This window comes from Ambystoma mexicanum, chromosome 2p (genome assembly GCF_040938575.1).
Source record: "Ambystoma mexicanum isolate Mex_15411 chromosome 2p, UKY_AmexF1_1, whole genome shotgun sequence".
In the NCBI taxonomy this organism is placed as follows: Eukaryota; Metazoa; Chordata; class Amphibia; order Caudata; family Ambystomatidae; genus Ambystoma; species Ambystoma mexicanum.
In genome coordinates this window covers 1,386,895,241-1,386,922,497 of record NC_090923.1, presented here as the reverse complement: position 1 = coordinate 1,386,922,497, position 27,257 = coordinate 1,386,895,241, and the positions used below count along the sequence as shown (strand labels likewise).

Here is a 27,257-nt window from a genome sequence, read left to right as displayed (position 1 = left end):
GCGTGCAGGATGCGATTATTAAGGGATTCTTTTTTCGCCTCTATAATGGCTGCTTTGTAGGTGAGCGATGCCAGGAAGAAACCGTATTTATGCGCGTCAGAACAGTGACTATTCCAACGATTTTTGGCACATCGTTTGTTTTTGCGGAGTACTCTTAACTGTGGTGTGAACCAGGAGTTAAGGTGTGCCCGTGGTTTGGCCTTCCTCAGTTTGATGGGGCAATAGAGTCTATAGCTGTGAGCATGCTGCAGTTACAGATGGCAGCTAGAGTGGTAGGATCATTACAGGTGTCAGTGGCTGCTTTGAGCGACGGGAGTAGCAGAGGGAGAAGTTTCTCCTTGGTAATGTCCTTTTTGTTTCTGGTCGAGAGGGCCGCGCTATCAGGGTCGGGATACGGGGGGAGGCTTCAATATTGAAAGTGATGATGTGATGGTCTGACCATAAGCAGGGGGTGTGAGCCAGGACATTGATAATGCAGTTAGAGCTGGCTAGCCAGTCAAGGGTCCTGCCTTTAGAGTGCGTGGGTTCTTGGATGTGCAAGGCGAAAAAAAGTTGGAGGGCGTTTTCCAAGTCTAGAGCAATAGGATCTTTGAGATCGCCAAGTCCAAGTTTGAGGTCACCAAGGATGATAATTTGTGAGTTGGTTTTTGCATTGTCAAGGAGGAGGGTAGAGATTTCGCCGACAAAGGATGGCGCGGGGCCTGTAGATTAGATGGATGGTGGCTGTTTGATTGGGAATGAGTGCGAGTTTAACTGATAGTATTTCAGCGGACTCAAGTTTAGTGTTGGTCGATACTCTTAAGTCCAGAGTAGTTTTGTGGATGATGGCTAGGCCACCACCTCTGGTGTGTGAGGCAGAAGTGCGGTCACATCTCAAGATGCCGAAGCCAGGCGGTAGGGCAAGGGATAAGAATGGACCAGATGCGGCATGAAGCCAAGTTTCAGCTATGGCAATGAAGTCGAGATCTGAGGATGTTATAAGGTCTGCTATATCTAGAGCAGGGGTCTCCAACCTTTACCTTAGCTAGAGCTACTTGTAGTGGATGCCAACAGTGGAGAGCTACTAGCGGACGATATCGGGGTGGGGATATTTATGAGCCTCAGAATTTTTACCAATATTTATTTGGCTCGATTATTTCCCCTCTATAAACAGATGGAATAACCTATGCCTTCACGAATATATTAAGAACTTCAAAAACCTCTTTGTTGCATTATTATTTATTAGTAGCTGTCTCAAAAAGACAGATATTTGTTGGACTACCATACAAATATCCTGTAATTTTTGTGCCCCTTCCTTTGCGTTTTATGCAGGCTTTCTACATGCTAGGCACACTATTATTTTCCAAATAAAAAAAAGTAATTTCCAAATTGAAAAATGTTGCTTGCGTTCAAAAGTTTTCTTTGAAATGTTTTTTTTTGTCAGACACCACACATACTCTGTTATTTGCCAGTAAAATAGCTCAGCGGGTTGAGCGCTCGCTGCTGCTATCTGAGCGTGATCTGCAGGTCGCAGGTTAAAATCCCGGCAAGGCCAACTCGGCCTTTCATCCTTCTGATGTCGATACACGTACCAATTTCAGTTGGGTGATATTGCATGTAAATATGTGCTCTGTAAAGCGCTTTGGATTAAGGCGCTATATAAATAACACATCATTATTATTTGTGTGCCCCTCTGTGTTTTAGCACAAGTTATATTTATAAAGATGTTATATGCTTGGCAAACTGGTTAATCACAAATGCTTCTGTTATGCTGACAGCAGTTTTTAGGAAATTAAACTGTGGGTTCATGGGTGCCAACTTTTGATTTTCACAGGGGCAGAAATATCCCCACCTCAGCCCTAAATATAAGCAAGCAACCAGCCCAACCCATACACTGGCCAAACACATTGTATAGCACTTTTTTTATAATGCATTGCAAAAAGTCATATGATTAACAACCTGTAGTTTTGAATATATAACATCTCAGCATCGGTCTGTCAACCTGCTGAACTACCCTGGTAGGCTTCTACTGTACAGCGTGTCTATGGATTGCTTGATGTACTAAAAGTGGGTGTACTTGTGTCATGGAAGTGATTTAAAGTGGAAATGTAAGGTGTGGAATTTGGAAAGAAATTGCACCATTTTTTAAAATATTATTTTGAACATTTCCAGGCGAGCAGCAGTGCTACTGTGATATTTTCATTGCGTGGTCACAATGATCCTGATCTTGCCCCAGCCCCTCCAACATCTCTGGCAAACAAGAGCAGCTTGCTTAAGAAAGACTGTCGTGGGGGCGCACAAGGCCAACTGTGGTACTACAGGCGGCCTGCAGAAGCATAACGTGACACTGACATTTTGTCAGTGGATTTACAAGCAGTTCCAAGTGGCACAGAAGCTCTCTGCCTGCAATTGGGCCGACTAGGGTTCTGATCCTGAACACTGAACATGGCTGCAAAAATCACCATTAAATAATATAACTTAGGATAAATGTTTATTTTTCGGTATCTTCAGCGCGGGCGACTGAAAAGGCTCAGGCGAGCTACTAGTCGCCCGCGATCGACTGTTTGGCGACCTCTGATCTAGAGTGTGTCCTGGGAGGGATCTGGCGTTGATGAGGGCGCCCTTAATAAGCGGCAATTTTGCCTCTGTAGAAGGAGGATTGTTGTTAGTGGGTGCAGTGGCTGAGCACGGTGGTGTGTGTGGTGTTTGCTTGGGGAGATTACTGCGGGTGGGGCGTATGCGGAATCTGGTGCCTAATCTTTTGTTTCTAAGAGATAGGGAACACGGTTGATTCGGAGTGGGTTTACTAGCGAAGTGTTCCAACCAGAGAGCTGGGTCGTTGAAGTATGGGTTAGTGTCAGTGTTAAGGTGCTGGAGGCCTGAGGTAGGTATCATAAGGACCATTGTAGGGGTCGCCATTCGCAGGGTCAGGGGGGTAAGGCTAGGGAGAGGTAAGGTGAGTGAAGGCTGAAGGTGTGCCGGCTGTATATGTAGCTGGGTGATACTTGTTGCTATTAGAGGCAGAATGTGATACAGCATAAGGAGCGCCCTGAGGAGCCCGGTAATCTGCACCTAGGAGGAGATGCGACACAGCAGTCGGCAAGTTCGAATATGCTAGGGCAGTACACAGTCAGCAGTGAGCAAGTGTCTTGTTAGCTATTACTCGCATTACATACTACTCGCACACAGAAGATTCAATTTTGCAATGAATGCCTAAAAATGCAGCAGTTCAGAAACACAGACATAAGGTCGCCTAGATTCGATTTTGCAGTGAATGTCTAAAAATGCAGCAGTTCAGAAACACAGACATAGGTTCGCCTAAATTCGATTTTACAGTGAATGCCCAAAAAATGCAGCAGTTCAGAAACAGACATAGGGTCGCCTCGATTCCATTTTACAGCGAGGATAGTGTGATGGTGAGCATTGTAGGCCTGGGTAGTATTGGTAGGCAAATAGTGCACAGTCAACAAACAAGCATTGTTGCAGAGAGGTGGCAAGGGAAATCCAAATTAAAAGATAGGTGGGAGGGCATGTTCATAGTTTCATAGGTTACTCACAGTCTCAATGTGCAAGGGCAGGGGGTCTGGCCCTGGGCTCTGGTCAGCTCGGGACAGTCTCAGGACAGTTGCAGGCCTTACCCTCAGTGCCTTCCCAGGAAGGGCTGGCTTGCGCCTTCCGGTTTCCGATAGGTTCAAAGTTAGTGGGTGGCCCAATCAGCAGGAGGCTGCTCTCTGGTGGGGAGGCTGGCCGTGGACATTCCCTTAAGCAGCACGGGCAGCCATCTTGGAAGTGTGAACACCTCGTGTGTTCTGATGGCGAAATAACAATGCTGGCAGTGAAGGGAAGGCACCACAGGTTGTTGCTGGTTTGTCACACACATTTATTTCAAGCGCGACTTGCAACATTTCCTTTGGAATCCTTTCGAAATCAGTAAATTCCGCAGGCATCCTTTGGAAATCAGAAAAATTCCCCCAGTAATACAAACTCTCTTACTAGCCCACCTCTCACTCTCCCCCTTCACATCTTTCTCCTTCCCCAAATCTACCTTGATGCAAAACCGCCGCTTTGCCTCCTCCAAAAAAAATTTTGATCATTTATCGTGTTTGGCTTCCCTCAGGTTTACCACGGAAATCGCCTGAATCAAGGTGGACAAAAATGGTGGCATTTCAGTCCTGAAAAGCCTCAGTACGGCAATGCACCATGCATACCCCAAACCAAAAAAAGGCACTTCAAAAGGATTTTGTCCTCCGATGTATTACTTATCTTTGATAGATCATCTCCCAGCTTGCTGGCCTCGGAATTTTTTTTTCAGTAGAGGGCGCTGCGCATCGACGTTCCTCGAGCCCATGTCCCTCGACGGCCTCCGTATCGGCGCCAACGTCACCACACGTATAAATAGACTCGCGCAGCGTCCGTTGCTCAGTTCAGTTTTTCTGCGCTTCGTGGGGCCTCGTAATATCGTTGCTCAGTTCTTCAGTCAAATATGTCATTATTCCTCGTGAATACCGACTCGTACTCGATGGCTTCCTCACCCGAACCGACGACTCCACGGTCTGGCTTCAAAAAATGTTGTGACTGTGGAAAGAAAATGTCGTTGACTGATCCTCACAGGATCTGTTTATGGTGCCTGGGAATCGATCACCGTTGTTCGGAGTGCGAGGACTGCATGTCCATGATGGCGAAAGCCTTGAAGGAGCGTAAGGGGAATATCACGCTTTTCCCCAGGTACACTCGTGCCACGCCTCCCAGACACGAACACGATCCTACCATTCCGTCAGTTCACAGACACGATCCTGCCATTCCGTCAGTTGTCACGTCTCCCAAACACACACACGATCCTGCCATTCCCTCAGTTCTCACACGTGTCAAGCAGCCCAGAAAGAGACAAGGGTACCTACGGCCTTTTCTGCATTGGAATCTACCATGGCGCTTCTCTTCAAGGCAGCGCCTCTGCACGAGCACACAAAGAACTTTTCTTACACGGCAGCGCTCCTCCATAGGAATACAAGGAACCTCCGATCACGTGACCACAAAACGCCGGTGACACGTGACCTAGCGCCGGCAACTGGCTCATTTAACATCAAGGGTCATATGATGCAGTCTCACGTGATTGTGTCACATGATTTTTCCCGCAGTTAAAAGCACAGGTGAAACGTGAAGGAAGCGCTTCACAGCTGCTGCTTTGGAGTGCTGCACGGCGTTACAAACCTTTTTGGATTCTTTGGATTTCTTGACTTCGGAACGTTATAAGGATTGCCTTTTGTCTTTTCCCTGGATTTCAGTCTGTCATCAGGTATCACGACCTTTTGCTTTGCAAGCTTCGATTTTGAACTTGCAACTTTGTTGTTATCTTTGGTTACCGACCCTGGACTGTTTCTCGGACTGCTCACGGATCATCCCTTGAATCCTGCTTGGCTCAGGTGTTCCATCAAGAGTGCTATCCCGGACCCCTCTTACTCTTCAACCCTTTCAGGTTTTCTGGCCAGCACCTCTAGGTAAGACATTGAACACTTCCTATCATTGTATTGCATTGCCATATACTGCGACTGTTTGATTCAATCACTAATTGCCTTACAGTGGTCAGGGGGTCCTTCCGGTGTTCCTGGTTCCAGATTGACGGCACTCTACACCTCTGGCCTCAAAGATTGCACTGGTAGTGAATCTCTTTCTATCAGTGTGGTACTTTGGGATGGAGGTACCATAATCTGCACGACCATCAAGAATAGAACAAGAAGCTCGAGAGAGGTAAGGCAGTTAAAACTTCTTCGAAAGTTTCCTCGGCGGAGTCGAGACATTCGTCTCCTCGCCATCACAAAAGACATTCTCGTTCTAGGTCTCGAAGCAGTTCCCCTCACTCTTCGAGACGCATAGATCGGTGTCGTCAACGCCGTTATCGAAGGGTTCTTCGACGCACAGGTCAGTCGAGTCGACGCCGTCTTCGATGCCGACATCGACGCGGAGAAAGGATAAACCCACGGCCACCTCACAGCCAGTGGCCATACCCAGAGCCTCGAGCACGAGAATGTCGTCGACAACCTCGAGTAGAATCCCGATACTCTCGAGTTCATCAAGGCCTCTACCACCTTTCTCGACGCCTTTTTCGATGGCTTCGAAGCCTTTAACGTCCGCGTCGACGACGTTGACGTTTTCTCAGCCAATCATGACGAATTTGGCTCCTTCTGCTCTGGAAATGGGATTTATACCATTTTCAAGACCTGATCACTCCAGAGTCTTGTCTTTTATTTATGAAGAAGGGGAGAATTCGGATCAGGAAATACCTTTTGAGTTGCAGGGATCTGCAACTCTTGCACCAGAGGAATTTACCTCTGAGGAAGGTAGGTTGAAATACCTCCATGAATCCCTACAGGAAGCAAGGGGGTTGGACACTTCCCCAGAAGTGGAATTTGCCACACCAGACCCAGGGGAACATGCTGAAACCCCATATAGAACCTTGATGGCAAGGATAATGGAGTTTATGGGATCGTCCACACCCTCACCTGCTTTTTAGCAAGACGACCTCACAGACATCTTGGTCAAAGGTCCACAGGAGGATCCTGTGGTGCCATTTCATGCGGCATTACAAAGGAGAATATTGGCAAACTGGGAAACACCTGAGGTAATCCCGGCAGTTAACAAAAAATGATCAGCTAAATATCGGGTGTTCTGCTGACCCGGAATATTTATCCAAACGCCCAACTCTGGAGAGTCTGGTTGTTCAGGCAGCTACTTCAGCAGGTAGTAAATCGGCTTACCCTACTGTTCCACAGGACAGGGATGATAAGAGATATGGCTCTATGGCCAAAAAAGTATTTTCCGCATGTAGCATGGCGTTGAAATCCATCAATGCTACTTGTACGCTCGCAAGGTTCAGCCACACACTTTGGGAGTGTGCTTCATCAGCGGCTGACTGCCTCCCGGAGGGAGAAGAAAGGGAAGCGTTTTTCATCATCATTAAGGATGGTAAGGACGCAATGTGCGAATCCCTTCAGACTGGCATCGATTCTGCTGACAGCATCAGCAGGGCCATGGCGGCAAGTACAACAACCAGGAGATTTGCTTGGTTGCTAAAGTCTGTTTTTGCTCCAGATGTGCAAAGCAGACTTTTGAATATGCCCTTTGACGGCTCTTCTTTGTTTGGTAAGAAGGCGGATGACAGTTTAGAAAAACGACAAACATCAAAGGCAGCAGCAAAATCCCTAGGAGCTGCAATCAGTCAGACACCATATCACCCCTCAGGAACCTCATGGAGAGGTAAGTCCTTTCGCTTCTATTCCGCATTCAGAAGAGGCAGAGGACAGCCAGTTCAAAGGGGTCCGAAAAAATTCATCCGAGGTGGACGGGGTAAAAATACAAAAGCCGCAGCAGCAGGAGGTGCCTCTTTACCCTCGGCATCTGCATCAGCCGCCTTCAAACCGCTCTGAGGACTCTCCTCACAAGACACCAGTAGGGGGCAGGTTAACTCAACATCTGACGGAATGGCAGGCTATTACGTCAGATGCTTGGGCATTGGAGACGGTTGCCCTTTCTACGCATCCCTCAGAGTCATCCACCGGGGAACAGCTCTCTGAAAGTTCCAGATCCGCTCCTCTTGCAGGAAATTGTAGACCTGCTAGAGAAAGGTGCCATAAAACCGTTACCTGTAGCGGAGAGGAACAAGGGCTGGTACCCCCCCCCTACTTTCTCATACCGAAGAAAGACGGAGGACTGAGACCTATCTTGGACTTACGAGAATTGAACAAGTTCCTCAGGAAGGACAAGTTCAAGATGGTAACTCTCTCTCAGATCCCTCAGGCCCTCCAGCTCTAGGACTGGCTGGTATCTCTGGACCTCCAGGATGCTTATTTCCATGTGCCAATCCTTCTCAAACACAGGAAATACCTGAGGTTCGCAATTGGGGCCTCTCATTATCAATTTTGAGTTCTGTCATTTGGGCTGACCTCCGCCCCGAAGGTCTTCACCAAGCTAATGTCGGTTGTGGCTGCAAATCTAAGGAGGGAAGGGATCCACATCTACCCCTACCTGGACGATTGGCTGATCAGAGCTGTATTGTCGGAACAAGCTCAGATCCAGCTAGATTATGTCTGCCACTTCCTTCACAAACTGGGCACTGAGAACTCAGTGGTCGCAATTCTCAGGGAGAATGACAGTCCTCCTTCAGGTTCCGGACAAGGTGGCTCGAGACCTTCAGTGGTGGGTCTGCCAGGAAAACATCTTGAAGGGGGAACTGTTTTGGCAACCATGGCCGGAGATAACAATAGTCACAGATGCCTCACGGGGTGGGGAGCCCATACCAACGACTTGACCATCAGCGGTAGTTGGTCTCCATCGGAGTCCAGACTACATATCAACCTGTTAGAGCTGAGAGCAATCAGACTAGCGCTGAAAGCTTTTCTGCCATCTGTACAGGGGAAAAATGTCCTAATAATGACGGACAACACAGTGGCCATGCACTACCTCAACAAAAGAGGAGGCGTAGGATCACTCCCACTGTGCAGAAAGGCAATGCAGCTCTGGTTTTGGGCAATTCAAGAAGGAATCGGCAGTTCACCTAGCCGGAGAGAAGAACTTGACGGCCGACGCTCTGAGCAGGCAGGGCACAGTCTCCCACGAGTGGGAACTAGCTCAGGAAGTCCTTCAGGAGATCTTTGCCCTTTGGGGAACCCCTCAAGTGGATCTGTTTGCCACCAGTACCAACAGAAAGTGCGATCTGTTTTGTTCAAGGGAATTTCCCCCGAGAGGAGCTCTAGGGGACGTGTTCGTAGTGGACTGGGAGTTTCCACTCCTGTACGCTTTTCCACCAGTCTCTGTCATTCCTCAAATGATCAGGAGGTTGAGAAGATTCCGGAGGACCATGATCCTAATTGCCCCAGACAGGGCCAGGAGAACGTGGTACCCGGACCTTCTGGACATGTCCATCTGCCCTCCAATTCGTCTTCCACTCAAGGAGAATCTTCTCTCACAGAAGGGAGGTCAGGTTCTCCATCCAGACATCAGAACCCTCAACCTTCATGCCTGACTTCTGAAAGGTTGAGATACAAGGATTGGGACCTCCCTGATGACGTCACGGAAGTGTTGCTTACGGCCAGAAGGCCAGCAACAAAGTCTTTATACCGCTGCTGTTGGAACAAATTTTGCAGCTGGTGTAGAGAAGAGAATATCGACCCCTTTTCATGTGGTACACCAACGGTGTTATCCTTTCTACTCTACTTGGCAAATTCAGGCCTTCAAGTTGGCACTATCAAGGGCTATCTCGCAGCGCAATTGATCTTCAAGCGCACTACGGAGGAGCCTTTGTATTTCAAATTACCCTTAGTAATACAATTTCTAAAGGGATTAACTAATGTCTATCCTCCAAGACCTTTCCAGGTTCCTTTATGGGACTTAAATTTAGTCTTAAATTTCCTGATGGGTACTCCTTTCGAACCACTCCACTCTTGTTCGCTAAGATTTCTCACCCTTACAACTGTCTTATTAGTGGCTTTAACATCTGCTAGAAGGGTGAGTGAATTACAAGGTCTATCTTGTAAACCGCCTCATACAATTTTTCATAAAGACAAGGTTGTCCTACAGGTGAAGCCTAATTTCCTCCCAAAGGTGGTTTCTGAATTCCACATCACTCAGAAAATTACCTTACCTTCATTCTATCCGCCTCCCCATCCGGGGAAAGGGGAAGAAAGGCTACATAGGCTTGACCCAAGGCGGGCTTTAAGCTTTTACATCAGCAGACTTGCTAGGATTAGGCAAGCAGACCAACTGTTCGTGGGTTACTCAGGGCACAAGTTGGGACTACCGATAACAAAACAAACCATTTCCAGATGGATTATTTTGGCCATCCTGGAATGTTACAAACTGGCAGGGAAAGAGCCTCCTCACAATCTTTGGGGCTCATTCAACCAGGAGTACCGCAGCCTCCTCGGCCCTCCAAAGAGGGGTTCCGGTTCGAGACATATGTGCGGCTGCCACATGGTCGTCCGCACATACCTTCACAAGATTTTACAACCTGGATTCCTCCTCTAGTCAAGAGACTAGGTTTGGCAAAGCCGTATTACATTTGGTTCGCTCCTAAAAGGTAACATGGCGTTTTACTCCAACCTCCAATTACACACCACTGCTATGGGAGTCTATCAAAGATAAGGAATACGTCGGAGGACACAATCCCTTCCAAGAACAAGTTACTTCTTACCTTGTAACGTTCTTTCGATGGGATGTTCCTCCGACGTATTCCTTATCGCCCCTCCCATCCATCCCCGCAGTAATACTTCCCTTGTGGTTGCAGCTTACGCTCCTTCAAGGTCAATAACCAATTCATGTAAAACAACTGTTAACGTCAAAACGGAACTGAGCAACGGACGCCGCGCGAGTCTATTTATACGCGTGGTGACGTCGGCGCCGATACGGAGGCCGTCGAGGGACATCGGCTCGAGGGACGTCGACGCGCAGCGCCCTCTACTGAAAATCTTTTTCCGAGGCCAGCAAGCTGGGAGATGATCTATCAAAGATAAGGAATACGTTGGAGGAGCATCCCATTGAAAGAACGTTACAAGGTAAGAGGTAACTTGTTCTTCTACAGCACTTTGTGCTGAAGTATATTTTCTGGTGCAAATGGGCCAGTGGTTTTTGCACTCTCGGTGTTCAAAAGAAGCACTTTTTTGTTTATGGAATAATTAATGGGAGTAGGCCAAAAAACAGCCTTTTTATGTTTCCAATAACTTTTGAACCATTTAATGAATTTTCCCCAACATGTCCAGTTAAGAGGGGCCAAAACCAGTGATTCCCTTTTTGGAAAGTTTTCTCCAAATCCATCCAGTGAGTCCAAAGTTGTTACAAATACAATTTTGGGAAAAGTCAATACAAATTGTTTTTTTCAGCTATAGGGGTTCCACCTCCACCATGTGATATGTATTTATAATGAATTCTGCTGAATAAAAAAACTATGATACAAAATCCATTTTTGGGATGCATCGTGTCCTAAAATATGATCAGTATGTGCACAAGGAAGAAAATCCTATGCACTCTATTCATCATCAGTAAAAGTCTTCTGAATGGATTTGCAAATGTCAATTAGAATAGGTTGAGGTGTTATGAGCATCGACTTGTTTATAGTAAGTAGATGTAACTAAAAGTAAGGGAGGATTTAGGAAGTGATCTGTGATGCTGTCCACAACCTGGATAATACAAAGAGGGTACAAGATGAAACATACATGCAAATAGAGATTGAGGGGTATATAGTTTCCCACCCAAAAGAGTCAAATGGACATCCTGCAAATACCAATATATTGCCAAGATGTTTAAATAAATGGCAACATTTCCCAAAAGACTGGCTTTGCATTATTATTGAACTTGGTTTTAATTCCCACATTTGGTATTGTTCACCCTTTCAAGTGCTGATTGGCTCTCGGGTGGACAGTCTTGAAAATGTTGTGAGTCGCCGTCCTTCCACTGTTTGTCAGTGATTGTGTGAGCAGTGTTTGTATTGACATTTGTGCTGCATGATATTTGAGTCCAGTGCAGTCCTCCTATTCAGACATTAGGCAATAAAGTTCAGATTTGTTGTCCAGTAGGTTCACTAATTATATGGAGATGCACTGGCATCTGCATGTATTGCTTGGAGGGCGTGGCTTATCAGGACCCACTTGTCACATCTGAATAGATTCTCGCTGCTGCCAAAATGTAGAAGGCATTTGCTTTGATGGCTCTTAGATAAGTGTTTTTTCTGCAACTGGATTAGGAACTCTGTCCTTCCTTTTGTCATTTCTGTGAGGTGGGCCCTCCAGACCATGGGAAACAATTACATAGGATTCATTAAACATTGTTCATGTAAATGTTTTGACATATGTCAGGGCTCTGCAAACTGCGGCTTGCCAGATGTTTTGGACTACAACACCCATGATCCTTGACATTGCTGGATAAGAACTATGGAAGTTGTAGTCCAGAGCATCTGGAGAGCCAAAGGTTGCAGATCCCTCACACCAGAAACAGATTTATTTTTTTACCAGTCCACGATTCTGTTTGAAAGTGAGGTCTTCAAAACACACACACTTTTCCGATGCATATGTTGGCTGCAAGCATTTAGAAGAACAATCAAAATCAGACCTAATGCAAACAGATTTGGGATTGTGCAATTCTTAAATAGCGTGCTTGATACTTATATCACCAAAAGTGATAGTGAATATAAAAAGTGTTTAAAGTTGTTACTCCGGAGCCAAGGCGAGTTCTCCAGCCCCAAAATCTTTCCTTGCAGCTACTGTAGATTGCATTCTGCAGCCTTAATCTACACTTGAGTGCTTTGAAATCATCACTTTTTCAAAGTACCATGTCAGAATAACACTGTCCCTTTTGATTGAACTGGTTTTCTTTTGTTTTTTCTCTGCAAATGTGTATCAAATGCAATTAATATGTTAAATGTGAAGACCTTGATTTAAATTGAATAATTACATATCTTTAAATTTTAGCTGGTAACATAACTATCAGTTGAAATTACAGGGAATCTTAATGCTTTTTGTCGAAAGGTATTTTGATTGGTCCAGTCTTTTAAAAGATCCTTTACTAATTAGTTAAATAAAGTTACACTTTTTAAGTGTGAGCTGGTTATATCATGTGTTACAACCATGAGGTCTAAATTGTTGAAATGGTGCATTGCTAAAGGTGTATTGAAGTGGCTAATTACATTGTACTGCAATACATATTTAAAAGTTAGTTTGGATAGAAATAGTCTTTTAACAAAGGACATTTTAACGAATACAGGTCTTAGACAGGGTTTGCATTTTAGCACCATCTTTTTAACTTGTATATATCCGACATAGAAGAAGAAATAACCCAGAATGTATTTGTATCACCGAATATGGAAAAATAAGAATATTGTTGCATAATCTATGAAGATATTATGTTATTTGATTGCACAGGGTGAGGATTACAGGGTTTGCTGAATGTATTAGCTGTTTACTCAAGAATTTGTTTTTAAAGTAGTAATACAGATACAACTAAAATTGTATAATTTTCTGGGAAAAACAAAAAAGTTGATTATACCTGGTTCTTAAGTCAAAAAAAAGTGCAGTGTATTGATAAATTAATTTATTTAGGCTTCCCCATTTTTAACAAGCCAGCTGTATTGAAAAAAATTGAATATTTGAAGACTAAAGCTAAACATGTGGGGTGTCAAATGAAAAGAATAGATAATAAATATGGTCAATTTTCTATTCTCCCCTTGATAAGATTTTATGAGGGAAGATTGACCAACGCTCCTATATGGCATAGAAATCTATCTCCTATTCATGCTTGGATAAGTTAGAACAGTTGAAAGCACATATGTGGAGAAAAGTTTTAAAATTACTTAACTGTGTACCAATGACTGTAATTGGATATGAATTAGGTTTATACTTCTTGTCTTGTATTGCAAAATGGAATTTATTTTATTTGGTGTGAAGATATGAAATACATCTTGAAGAACCGACAAAATGGTATAATATTATTATATGAGGACTTAAGTTCCAAGATATATTGGGAGATCTGGGTTTTGTATTGAATGATTTGGACACGGAGCTTATGAATATTAAAAAAAAAAAGCTCTATGCTGATGACTGGAGAAGAACCATTGAAAATATGCACAGCTACAGGTCTATGAAACATCTTCATTATAAGCATACGAAAGCTTAAATTTTACTTGGCTATATGTGTTTATTTCCACATCGTAAGGGGCCTTTGATTTTTTGAGATTCCGCCTCAACATTCTTTTGACCCGGGAAGTGTTGGCCAGAAGGAAAAGAATTGCAATTGAAATGATTTTCTGTAGATTCTGTAAGGATCAAAATAGTATTGAAATATTGAAGTACCTTTTAATGACCTCTCCCTTTTTTAGTTTTAAAAGATTATTGCTTTTTAGGAATTTATACATAGATTGGATTTTAGTAGTATTGGTGCTTTATGGTCTGATTTAATAAATGGCTCTTCTAATTCTGTAATATTTGTGATTTTAAACTTTGTTAAAATGTTCAATTTGAAAGTTGATGATTAATCATTTTAGGAATAGTATTATTTAGGTGATTCATTTTTGATGATGCAGTGTATTTATGCAACGATTTTGACATTAGAGATTGTGATGTAATGTATATTAAATATATATATTAAATATATTGTAAAGGTAGTTTAGTACCATATACAATAAAAAAAAAAAACTTAAAGAAGCTGTTTAGGAAAAAGTAGTGTTGGACCTTGATTGATGCTTTTGTTTTGTAAACTGTTTTTAAAGAGACAAAATAAAATCTTAGAAGTGATGGAAGTGTGCTAGTGCTGTCTTCTTTCTGTTGACGGTTCTCCATTAGTGTCAGAAGATGAAATTCATGTTTTCAGACTGCTTGGTTGGGAGAGATTGCTCCCACTACTTCATATTTTCATGGGGTCTATCGTTGCAGGGGTATTTGAAGGTAGCATTTGGTATTTTAGGGCAGTTGTGATGTCATTGTTCTGTTGCAGAACAATTTTGATTCATTCTGTCTGTTTTGTGCATAGTCACAGTATTCATTCATATGCTAGTGCAGTTGCCATGTTTTTTTTGCAGGATAGTCGAAGTGACATTTTGGTTTGAATATGAGACCAGATCCTCCCTGAAATAATATAGTCCAATTCTTTTGTCATTTATTTTCTTCTTGCAGTATATTTAGCATGTAATGTACTTACTGGGGGCCAGTTGTCATGTTCATTGTGTAGTCTGTCTCTCATTTGACTTCATTTTTGCTGTCCACTGATGGTCTCATTGTCCTGTTGCTGTTTATTTATGGCATGATTGTCTTATCGTGGGACCGTTCAGAAATGATTTTATCGTTGTATTAAGGTTGTGGTGTCATTGGCTAGAGTAGTTGTGATGCATGTTACTTTTGCCAGATAGTTGTGCATTTGTGATGTAATGGTTGGACAGTGGTATTATTGTTTTATTGGAAGATGGCTGAAAGAATTAAAACCAGTGGGGCTATCCTATTCATGTTGCAGGACAGTTGTGATGTGCCTATCGGCAGTCACAACACTTTTTATGCAGTTATTATAGTCACGTATATTAGATGATTACTATTAACAAGAATTCTGAAGCCCAGCACACACCTAGATTTCCCTAGGCCTCACCAAGCTTACATTCTTCTATTGTGATGGCTTGAACTCCATGCCTGCATTCCTTACCATATATACATATATAGATATATACATTATTCCTCGTTTTGCTCCCAAGTCAATCTGTTTCCGCTGTCATATCATTATTTGTGGCTAAATCCTTAACATTTTGTATTCAGTAAGGTTATGGGACCCTCTGATGGCATTCTCTCCTCGAAGTACACGTGTTTGTCACTAAACATGCGATCTTTAAAGTATGCACCAGTTTTACTTTTGAAAAGGAGTCCTCTAGGGGCTTTCAACATGTATCGCCAACTACAAACCTGCTGTTGGTCGGTAATCCCCACAATATCAATTTCACACCATGTCGGAATTGGAAAGTCCTTGCTTTCTCCTAAAAAGACTGTCTAGCGACGTAGGGACTGCAGACCAACAAGTAGAGCTTGGCTTGCATAACCTCTAAATTAAAGAGGCACATATCTAAATGATGCAGTGTTTACATGCCATTTGTTGACATCAGTGCCACCAACATCGAGGACATTGACTAATGGATGTGGAAACTATTTTCTGCAAATTATACTCTGCATTTTTCTCATCCCTCCACCTCCAGAAGTGTACCTCAGGACTTTCTCCCGTTAGCTGTACCAAATAACCAATCCAGACTTGGCACTCGGGTGTTCAGTAACTTCACTGTTCTGTGATAGACTTCGTCGTAGGACAGACATAGGAGATGAACAACTGGGCATGGTTCAACCTATTTCTCGTTGTTAAAGTAAAGATAATGTCTCACCTACCCCTCTTGCTGTGGTGAAGGGGCCCTAATCTAGAAAACAACAAAAGGTGCTTGTCAGGATGTTTAACATAAAAATAACTGATCCTGGATCCAGACCTATGCTATGGTATTAACTGACCCTACCACTAAAAACAAAACCTAACCCACAGAAGTGTTCTTTACTCCCCTTCTTTGGTTTGTGCTGGTTGGTACCTGATCCCCCTCCTCAAAGTGTCTCTTGAAAGGTTTTTTGAAAGTTCTCAGGCTTTTGCCTGCTCTTTTAGTTTACAGATAACAAGTTCCTTAGTTTCAAATATGAACAAAAGAGGTGAATTCCTGCGTCCCTCTGTGAAATATGGATTAACTGCAACAATTTAAAAACACCTTCCTTAGGTTTGCTTTTTGGAGTTTTAAGCTTTACAAGGGTCCAAATAATGTCTCATTGCCACCCCTCCAGGGTGTCTCTGATTCCCAAAAGGTTTTTGGGGTCCTATATGGACCGGCAGACTTTAGTTGGGGGTCTGCTTTGCTCTGATTCTCCACACTCTGAGTGGCTTTGATTTGTGCCCGTGCTTGGACCCTTGGCTCCCAGCTGCCCTTTTCCTTCATTCTGAACCCTCCCCTTTCCTTATGCTTTCTAATAACCGCTCTTGGGCTCTTCGCTTCCCACTCACCCTCTGTGGGTCTTTCGTTTCTCATCAGGTGACTGGTAACCCCTTCTAGGGTACCAGGCTTGGTTTACCCTTGGTTAGGCAATCTCTTTAGGGTTTGGTCTTTCTTCATCTTTTGTAGGGTATTACAATCTTGCCTGCCCCCTTTGGGCTGATCTGTTTGTTTCCAGTCTCTGGTGTCCCCTTCAGGGCCTTTCGTTACTCTCCTTGATTTTGTGTTTGAACAGTCCTCGGCGTGAACCACGTACCTGTGTCTCCGCGGTGTTCGTCAGGGAAGGCTCAGATAGCATTGGAACTGCGCTTCTTGGGTCAGTGGCTCGTTGCTCTTCTTTCTCTAGTTGAGCGTCTGGGTTCGACTGCTCCCAGGTGCCGTGGTGGTTTGGTATCCCTAGACCAGAGACCTTGGGGCATGGGGCTCGCAGCTGTCCTGACTCAGTGTTCTGTGGGATCTCCACCCACCACATATGAGACATGGTCTCTCCTCCAGGCTCTACCTGCTCCGCTGCCTAGGGTCCGGCTGTGTGCAGAGTTGCTCGGGCTGGCCCTCACCCAGCTGCGGCTTAGCTCTCCAGAGACTCATTCTCTCCAGTTAAGGGTCTCGGCCTTTTCAATCCTCTACCTTTAACAAGAGACACCACACCATTGGTCCTGTGGGTCAGGCCTCCAGCAGGGGCCAGCAGCACAACCAAGCACATGTAAAGGTCCCACTGCCACATCATTATCAGTCCCAATAGAAGCTGAAAACAATTGGGCCATTGGTGCTGAGGGAGATGGTATCGATTTGTGTACTGGGTAGCCCTCATGCCTTAAAGTGGGGGCTCACTCTCAGTGAAATCCTGCTTGTCCCTGTCCCTTAGGGAGTATTTTACATAGGGGGCTAACCTCCCTAGTCTCAAAAGGAGTGGGGCTGCCCTTTGGGAATTGCTGATGAATTCCCTGGATTCGTTGCATCTTCCATTTGTGAAATTACTCATGCGTGTCCTACCTGAAACTTTGCTGAAGTAGATAGAAAGAACACAGCTGTTGCACCCCTCATCTGGCTGCTGTTGGATTCCCGTGTTGCATTCTTCGTACTCCATCTACTAATGTCTTGCAATTCTGTACACTTATTATAATATGATATTTCAATTATATCGCGCTCATACACAAGTGTTTCAGAGTACGACCAAGCAAAGGGAGGGGAACAAGGAAGAACAAAAACAACAATCTTACTAGGCTCAGCGACATTGAGAACGCGCAAGTGCATGGAAAAGTGGGAAAGTGCGTGGAAGGGGGGGGTGAAAATTGCAGAAGAGAGGAGAGAACAGAATAAATAAGTGCAATAAATAAATAAAGGCAGTGAAAAGTGATAGTGCAGCCAGCGAGTGGCAAGTGCATGATTAGTCAGGTAGGGTATATCTGATAAGTGCAGAAGAATGGGGGACTGTATGTGTACAGACACAGATCCTAGTGCAAGAGTTGGCCCCGAGACAGTGCAGGTGGGAAGGAGGGTGATCACCTGGGCCCGAAGGACACAGGGTGGCCAGATGCACAGCGCAGAGAGAACAAAAATACAGATCAACAGGGGAGAAGAGGGGCAAGGTGGAAGGTCTTGAGGTACTTCTGGAATCGGAGATGGTTCTCCTCAAGTTTCAAGATGGCCGGGAGGCTGTTTCAAAGGGAGGCCCCAGTTGAAGACCGAGATCTGCTCCCAGCTTGTTTCTTTGAAAAACGGCTGACCCTGGGGGAGTTAGAAGTAGAGGAGCGAAGGGCTCGAGAGGGGAGGAATTTACGGAGGGATAGTTGAAGGTATTTTGGACCCACGCCCCAGAAAGCCTTGTGGACAATGCAGAGGATTTTAAATGTAATCCTTGCATCCACTGGGAGCCAATGAAGGGATTTCAGAGATGGAGAGATACGATTCCCAGGGCTTGAAGCCAAGGACAAGTCTTGCAGTCCTGTTCTAGATTAGTTGTAAAGGGCAGAGAGTGGAGTCAGGTAGGTTTAGAAAGAGGCTGTTACAGTGCCTCTCGTTGGCCCCACTCATTTACCACTTCCTTGCTCAGTCTTTCCCAATATGGCCCTGGCTTCTTTTTTTTTCATTCTCCAAGGATCCTCTCTTACGTGTAGTATGTTTCATTATCTTTATATTTTTCCTTCTTTCCTATATTGATTTTTTCACCTTTTTTTCTTTCTTTTTTTATTGTGATTATGGTTTTTACAAAAAGAAACAAAAAACCTTTCACAATGACATATAATCTTACACGACAATTAAAATCTTCAACTTCACAATAATGAAGAATATAACTCTTCATCATTATCTACATAGTAAGAATATATAAAAAACACATGAATATTAACTTTTCAACAAGTTTCTGATAATTGATTCAATACATACAATAAAAATGTTTTCAATGCTAAAATCAGTGACAAATTTTCTCCCCACATTAGCCTACATAAAAACAGATTCTTCGCAAATTCAGAATCACCACATCCTTTGTTCTTAAAACAGCTATGCCTACTTTCATTAAAATACGTGCAGTCAATGACCCAATGGTTCAGACCTTCCTTTGTGTCCATTTTGTTGCAAAATCTACGATGTATTAAAGTGCTCAGTGCAAGGGAAGTTTTCCAACCTTTTACTCTTTCCCTGGAATGAAATTGGTTCATCTGAAATCGTAGGTAATGTCGCCCGGTCCTTACTACACGGGAAGCATTGTTGATATTTGGGGACAGTCTTTTTTTATGTACAAACTGGGCATATTCGATAAAGGTAGAGCATTTGCCAATATTGTCAACTGTCTCCACCCAATCAGACTCCACCAATCTTCTTTTCGCAACACCAGGTCTATGTATCAACTCATCTTCGGAGCTCCCAATAAGAAATAGCGCATCATGAATCCGACCCTTAAATGAATTAATAGAAATGGTGCACTCTTCCATCATAATGCGATTCATGTCCCAATATAATGAGTTAGCCTCAGGATACATAATGTTCCTGTATGTTGACATGTCTCCACATGAGGTGTGCCTTCAGGGAAATGAGACAGAGTTTGTGCCTACTAACCGAATTAGGGAATGCCAAAGACCGATTTAATACTTCCTTCCATACTTTGCCTTGAATAGTATTAAACATGCCACCTGCATCAAGTAGGCGTATGTCCAGCTCATAAAGCAAACTTGGTTTGACCGTAGCCAAATAATAGCGTACAGCCGGCATAATAGAACATTTACACAATCTGACAAACATCTCATTTGGGCAGTTAACATCCTAATTTTTCCATTAAGGGTATCCCTCCACATAGCTATAGAAGCATTATTACTAAGAGTATAACCCAGATATTCCAGAGATGTTACCAAACTAGGATTTCTAGTCCCATTACCCAATGCATGATCTTGGGTTTCCGTCCCCTGGCAAAAACAACCACTTTCGACTTAGTGCTGTTGGGTACCATATTATTATCTAGGGCATACTTATAGAATATATTTATCTTGCATTGTAAGCCTATAGCTGTTCAATCAAAAAGAATAAAATCGTTGGCGAAGGCTAGCCAGTCCAACCTCAGACTGCCAAGCCTAGCAGACACAATAGCAATCCCCTGCCACACCTCATCAAAGTCACAGTCATATAGGTTAAAAAGGGTCAGAGCTAAAGTATATCCTTGCTTTAATCCTAAATGTGATCTGATGACTTAGGAAAGAGAGCCATCTTGAGTAAGACATATCTGCAGCATAGTGCCTGTGTGCAGAAGAGAGAGCAGCTGAACTAGTCTTCTGGGGATATTCATCTGAAGAAGTTTAGTCCACAGCACTTACCTGACCACACAGTCAAACGCATTAGACATTTCCAGGAAGGCCATATAAACCACCCAACATTACTATGCTGGACGTTATGGTGTAGATGAGCTAACATGTTAGCATTAAAGGAAGTCCCCAGTTGCTTCCTAAATCGCACCAGAAATCTGGACTTAGCTTGAGACTGGGTAATGCTATAGTTTAGATCTTTAAGGAGCAATATATAGTTTCTAGGGCCCAGATCACCCTTTTTAAATATAGGAATAATGATCTACTGTAGCCAAGACATTGGGATTTCATGGATTCTGAAGATTTGATCTAACGGGGGTTTAAGAATGGTTGCCCAAATGGATGGCGATGCCTTCAAAACAAACAGGGGAATAACATTAGGGCCTGGTGCCTGCGAGGGTTTAAGATGGTCTATGGCCCAGAGAATATCAACCTCCCAGGGACAGGTGCCCCATCTAATGGGGCCCAAAGAGTGATCTTTATAATTTGTAAAGACTTCAAGTAGAAGGTATTTTGTCTCATAAAATTCAACCCAGATTTGTTCCCTAATCTGAGACTCCATGGAGACCCCTTTAAGGCCCAAGGTGTAATTGATGGTACCCCAGAATGTTCCTTCATTACCACTAGAGAGCTGTTTTAGAATAGCCCGGTTATCTTTAACATAAAGATCTCTCTTCAGTGAAATGACCAATTTCTTATGCTTTTGGCACACACTTTTTCTCCCCTTAATATATATTCAATAGGGGACAGCTTCTGTTTCTTGAGCAGAGCTAGATTTTTGCGTTTGAGTCTTAGACTCCTTAATTCTGGCATCAAAGATATGTCTAATCTCGCCTCTGCCCTCCTTGGTTTTATCTTTGTTCACTTTTTCCTTCCTGCACTAATTTTACTTTCTGTTTGGAATAATTCCTTTGCCATCCAGTCCTCCTCGCTCACATCTTTTCATTTGATTATAATCCCAATTGTTCCCTTTCTGTTTATTTGTATGTTTTCTGTTATGTTTTCTTATTATTGTTATGTATTCAACACTTCCCATGTTTCCTTTATTTCTTTCTTTGTTCCACTTTATTTTTCAGTATTCTTTTTGTATTACTACTTTCATTTTGTTTTTAGTACCAAGTTCTTTGTTTTTGTTTATCCTTCCTCCTATTTTAATCCTACCCCTTTCCTTTTCTAGTATACCATTTTTCCTTCTTCCTTGCTCGCCTTCATTTCTCCAATCTCTTGCTGTTTTTCTCTCTCCCTCCTATACAAATATTTGTTTCACTCAATGCTATAAAGATTACTTAAGAATTTTACGCTATCTGGGTGCCGTTTTACTCACTCAATTTTTGTTTTTTTGTTAGGCACTGGAACGTGATCACAGCTCGGCCTCTGTGCAGCTTATCCGCAATGAACAGCCCCTACTGATTCTTGTGCAGTGGATGCCAGACCTGACCTCTCGTGACCTCCAAGTATTCGTCTCTGATTGCCTTAAACGCCTCTGTGACTCCTCCCTACAGAACCGTACCACGTGTGTGGAAGCGGGGATGGTGCGCTGCCTGCTGGCGGCTCTGGCTGCCGGCCAGGTGCTGGATGCCAAGTGTGCAGATAATCTGATACACCTGCTGCAGGTACTAGGCCAAATCTCCATCAGGCCTGGGGAGCTCCGCCAACTCATCCAGCTGCTACGCGTTGATGACCCAGCTGTTGGCCACCCATATGCCACCCAAGTTGTGCGTGCACTCTCAGCCATGGCTAGAAAGGATGGGTCGGAGAGGGCGCTACAGTACTTTGACCTCATGCCAAGCATGTCTGGCATCATGGTTCCCGTTATTCAGAGGTGGCCTGGTAGCGGGTTTGCATTCCATGCCTGGATCTGCTTGAACGAGGAAGTGGCGGAGGGGCACGAGCTGCCTGTGGGATTGAAGCGGAAGCAGCTGTATAGGTGAGTGACCACTATCACTTCACACACATACATGTAATGTAGACTGGGCTTGTCCAGTCCAGCCACTAAGCATTAGGCTTCTGCTGAGGAAGCTAGCCAAGAGGTGTGCACCATTGCAAGGTGAAGATGTATAGATCTGTGAGGCCTTCAACTTCAAATTTGAAGGAAAAAAGAATATGTGCTTCTAAATAATCTATCCTTGGCATTCTTGTTCTGAACATTATTTTCGAGTGTCCCAAGCGTGCGCATAATTGCTTCTGTAAAAAGGTGTTCTTATGATCTTGAAATAGACTTACATTGAACGCAATTTTATTTTGTATAACCTCTTCAGCAATCAAACACGTTCCATTGAATGTGTTCCACTGCAACGTATGTTGATAGCGGAGGTAGGGAGAAATTGTTGGTTGGGCAAATGCAGGGAGTTTTTTTTACGGGAGCGTTGGCCGTGGAGGAAAGGAAGGTGCCAAAAAATAGAAAGACAAAAATTGTCATTTCACTTCGTGGGTAAAAGGAATTCCTTGCACTGGTCCGTGAAGAGAGAACCCCAAAGAGGTTGCAGCCTTGAAGGTTGGCAAAGGCCTTTGTTGCTTTGGAGGGTGAAGGGGAAGTTGGAAGGGTAAGGGTATCTTGAAGTCTTGTTTGCTTTTCTATGTCCTCCAGCATGTCTACCCATACACGCGTTTATATCGTTGTTTTCATTATATACAGAACAAATAATACCACGTACCTTGTAATGTCGCAAACCATGTTCTGCACACTCTGACACAGTGACGCACAACCATTGCGCACTACAAATTACTTTGTTGCTAGTCTTAAAAAGCACCAGTGATTGGGAAACTGACTTAGCCCCGCCCTTCCTTTATCCCAAAGAGACCCCAATGGACCAATGCCTGCAGTAGTCTGCACGGCTCCTAGGCGAATCCTTCTCTAGCAGAGCCGAAAGCCCTGCTGTCCAAGAAGGCGCACCCATCGAGCTCTAAAATCCAGGGTGGCGGAACTACGATTGGCATTTGCTGCCACTCAATAGTCGGATTGACCGAAACCCAAGCCAGTCCCACACAAGGACTGAACACTCACCTTGTCACCTTGTCTTTAACAACGAAACAACCAATAACCAAAATGCCTGCAACAGTTCTGCAACGGATGAACCGCAGAAATAAAACCATATCAAGCACCTTAGTACCATGGGGCTGAAGTGCAGTGCAAACTGCACAATGCAATACTGTTCCATGGGGTCTTCATGTGCAGCAGGCTATTGTATTTCCAGACCTGGGGGGGCTTTCATACAGCTTGCTGTTTTAAGGGGAGGATCATGATCCAAACACATGATAAGGTGCCAGTAGCATCCTGTGGCTGATCGTTTACAGATTCACTGAAACATTGGAACTACACCGTGTGAAGCAGCTAACAGTTTCCAGCATGTTTGTAAATGCCCACCCAGCAGGCAGCAGAACTATTAGCTACCCTTGGCAGGGCGCCCAATGTCGTCATTCTGAAAGCTGGATGTGCACCGATCTTGATGTCAATTTATACATTTCCTGGGTGGTTTTTGACTCTCAGTGACCGGAAGGGCTGATACATATCGTGTGTGTTTGTGTACAGTAGGTGCATGTGAATCTGGCATCAGGATAGCCCCCTTGCAGGGTCGGTGTACATTTCTTGTGCTCATCTATAGACAGATTCATAGAGGTTTGGAATGGATGCCCGGTAAGGACTGCAGTCCCCTGCAGTCTGGCATGTTTTCTACTTGCTACAACACTGCCAGTTCGTAATGTACTGCGTGCACTTTTTTATTATTATTATGGCATTTATTGATCGCAGACCTGGCTTTGAGAAGCAATGGAGCGCTTTACAGAGTAATAAAACAGTACAGATATACAAGGGCACGGCTGTACAGGGTGGTGGAGAGGAGAGGAGAGGGGTGGGTGGTGTCTAGCGAGTCTTTGGATGTTTTCTGATGGCACTATTTCTCCCGAAGCAGGCCTCCATCCTACCTAGGTAACCCACTCGTACTTCCCCATACAGGCGCTCTAATATTTCGTGTGCCCCTGAACCATTGTAGCGTTAGTACCCCTTGGCCAGTGACCTGCCAGCCACTTTCCCTAGTAATGCTCTAACAATGCTGTGTTTTTTGTCTAGCTTCTTCACTGCCAGTGGTACTGGGTTTGAAGCTTTCTTCACTCTGGACGGGATGCTGGTTGTGGCTGTGTGCACGAAAAAGGAGTACATGACCGTGGCCCTGCCAGAGTGCCACTTTAATGACTCAACATGGGTGAGTATCTCCTGACTTCTATCTGGTTTGCGCTGCCATTCTGGACAATATCTTTTAGCAGCTAAGAGGGTAGCGTGTATGTGAAGTTGGCCATGCCAGAGTACCACTTGATTGATCAGCATAGTGTGCTATTGCCCTACTTACTGCCGGTGGGGTGCGTCTTACTGGTGGACATGTCTTCAAGAGAATAGATTTCAGGAGTGGTGCACTTTTGATTTGTAAGAATAACATTTCTGATGCTTGTTAATCTGCTTAGAATCACATGCTCTGCATATGGTCCGACATCCAGTGGTAACCGCGGAGTATTGCATCTTGTCTTTCGGGGGACCGAAAGGGGACGTCGGCATAGGCGTGTCTGAAACACTATCCCTATCGTGACATGTGTAGTACCCAAAATCCCTCACGCGCCGAGGTCCCTCAGATTGTTTTTTTCCGCCCAGATAACTGGTCGCCCTATAGCGGGGCTCTTCATGAGACATTGTTTATCTTACCGAATTGTCAGTTATTCCCCGTTAAGTCACTTCGCCCATCAAGAACATCTTCGACGAAGACTACGGGGGAATCGCCTACGGCTGTGGGTTCCGGCGCCTAAGATCCGGCGTTCGGACTTCCACGTGGTCAGGCCTTCTGGCCGGCCTACACAATAGGGAGAGTGGGCTTGGGGTTTGCCATACTGTTATTATGTCTTTCCTCTTTTCCACTGCGTTCCTTTTTGGTCTGGTCACCCTTCCCTTCTGCTATGGAAAGGACTCCATTTAGATTCTGCCCTGTGTGTAGGGTCAGATATTCGTGGAAAGACGAGCACACGTCGTGTAACGCTTGTCTCCCCCTAGAGCACGACGAGAAGCGGTGTTCGGCATATAAAATCCTTAAACCTAAAACCCTTAAGGAGCGCCGGTTGAAGCGGTGGGCCGCGTACAGAATGTCACGCGTGGAGCCTCCCTCCCCTGCCGCGACACCAGCTGAAAGTGATGGGGGTACATCGGATGACCAAACGTCCAACGCGGACATTATAGACCTTGAGGCGGACTATTCTAGGGTCCGCCATGCCCGTCCCCGACCCTTCCAGGCTCGACTCCGGTCTTGCTACAGGGACCACACCCGGTGACGGGCGTACAATTGCACCGCACAAAGCACACAACCCAAGCGCCCTCCTCGACGACTTTGTCGAACAAGGCGAAAGCGCCAACGGGTCCGCCGGGAACTTCGGCGGCGGCACCCACGGATCGGTCTGATCCAAAGCCTTCCCCGCATCCGCAGCAGCGCATGACGACTGGGCATAAGAAACATAACAATGGCGCTACTCCCCAAACGACATGCGGCGAAGTTTCAGAACAAGAAACTTCGACGGATTCCAAGGTTTCCAAGGCCCGTACAGGCCCGAAAACTACGAGTAGGCCTCTACCCGAGAAGCCATCCGCTGGCCCTTCTGGAGCCACGGAAGACATTTTCACTGCCGACACATCATCGGAGGCGTTGTCTCCCGAAGATTCGGTAACTATCCATAAGAGCATCAATAGGATTGCTACGGCGGTGGGCCTAGTACCGGTTCCGCCCACAGTTATGGGCAATCCGCTGAAGTGTTTTCCACTGATTGGGAAGACGATCCCGAAGACTCTTACGAAGAAAGCCAGTTACCCCTCTCAAGCACCCTCAGGAGATCCTCTCAATGCCTTAGGACGGAGAACATGGTTCCTACTCAGCTAGGTCAATTTGGGTCATCCAAGTGGGCCACGGAGCAATTCGAGGGGGGTATGGATCGGCTGGAACAGTTTTTCAGGGCTTCTGATCAACCTCCGCCGAAAAAAGCTCGGGTAGTCCCTAACCCTCAAACACAAGATGTCCAACACCTAGATGTCCAACACCAAGTTGACTATCAAGAAGATGTCCAGATGGACACGTATAGACACATCTATACAGAAGAAGAGGAGTCTTCTTTTCTGGACAATTATGGGGAAGATCAAGGGGCAACAGACAACTGGGAGGACTCGCAGCAGAACGATCACAACTCTGATATCATTTGCCTCGACTCTCTCCGATCCACCCCGATTCGACGAGCTTCCCCGGTGGATGATCAAATGGCTTTCAACAACATGTTGAAAAAAGCAGCGGAATTCTTTAAAATTGCCACTCTGGAAGCCTTGCCCGAACAAGATTTCGCGGAGGATATTATTCATGAAAAGCCTCCGGCAAGTCAGTCTATCCCTCTCTTGAGCTCTGTAAAGAGACAGCTGGCCCCTTCCTTACTCACACCCGCTCAAACTAGGGCTATGAACCCAAGGATCGAAAAACTTTTCCGACCCTCCCCCACCGACCCGCTTTATATCAAAGGACACGCAATCCCAGACTCGCCGGTGGTGACCAACACTCGCAAGAGAGCAGGGGTTCCCCTTGCCATGGGAGAGTCACCCAAGGAGCCCAAGAGGTTGTATGCCTTAGGCAAACGGGTTACGTCGGTGGCGGCCTATACCATCCGGATTGCCAATAACACAACGTTCCTGGCAAGCTACGTCGACGCCCAATGGAACCTACCCCAGGAAGGCCTTCAAGAGGTTCCGGAACCAACCAGAGCCAAGCTTCTCGCCATTGTCTCGGAGGGCAAACTTGATAATCAGAATGTTGTAAAAAATACCCTGGACACCGCAGAGACAGCAGGCCGGTCTCTCGCACAGGTTACTCTCCTAAAGAGGCACGCGTGGCTGCGCACGTCAGGCTTCAGACCTGAGACCCAGACATCCATTATCAACAAACCCATCG

At 45.0% G+C, this 27,257-nt stretch overlaps 1 protein-coding gene across 4 annotated transcripts in view; it reads left to right on the top strand.

Moving 5' to 3' along the window:
* Nucleotides 1–27,257, top strand: part of NBEAL2 (neurobeachin like 2) — a 1,179,347-nt gene that overhangs the window by 570,828 nt on the left and 581,262 nt on the right. For all 4 annotated transcript variants that reach the window (XM_069645798.1, XM_069645800.1, XM_069645799.1 and 1 more), the window contains 2 exons: nucleotides 21,648–22,228; nucleotides 24,368–24,500. In XM_069645798.1, coding sequence (XP_069501899.1) covers nucleotides 21,648–22,228; nucleotides 24,368–24,500 — 714 coding nt within the window. The remainder of the gene's footprint in view (nucleotides 1–21,647; nucleotides 22,229–24,367; nucleotides 24,501–27,257) is intronic.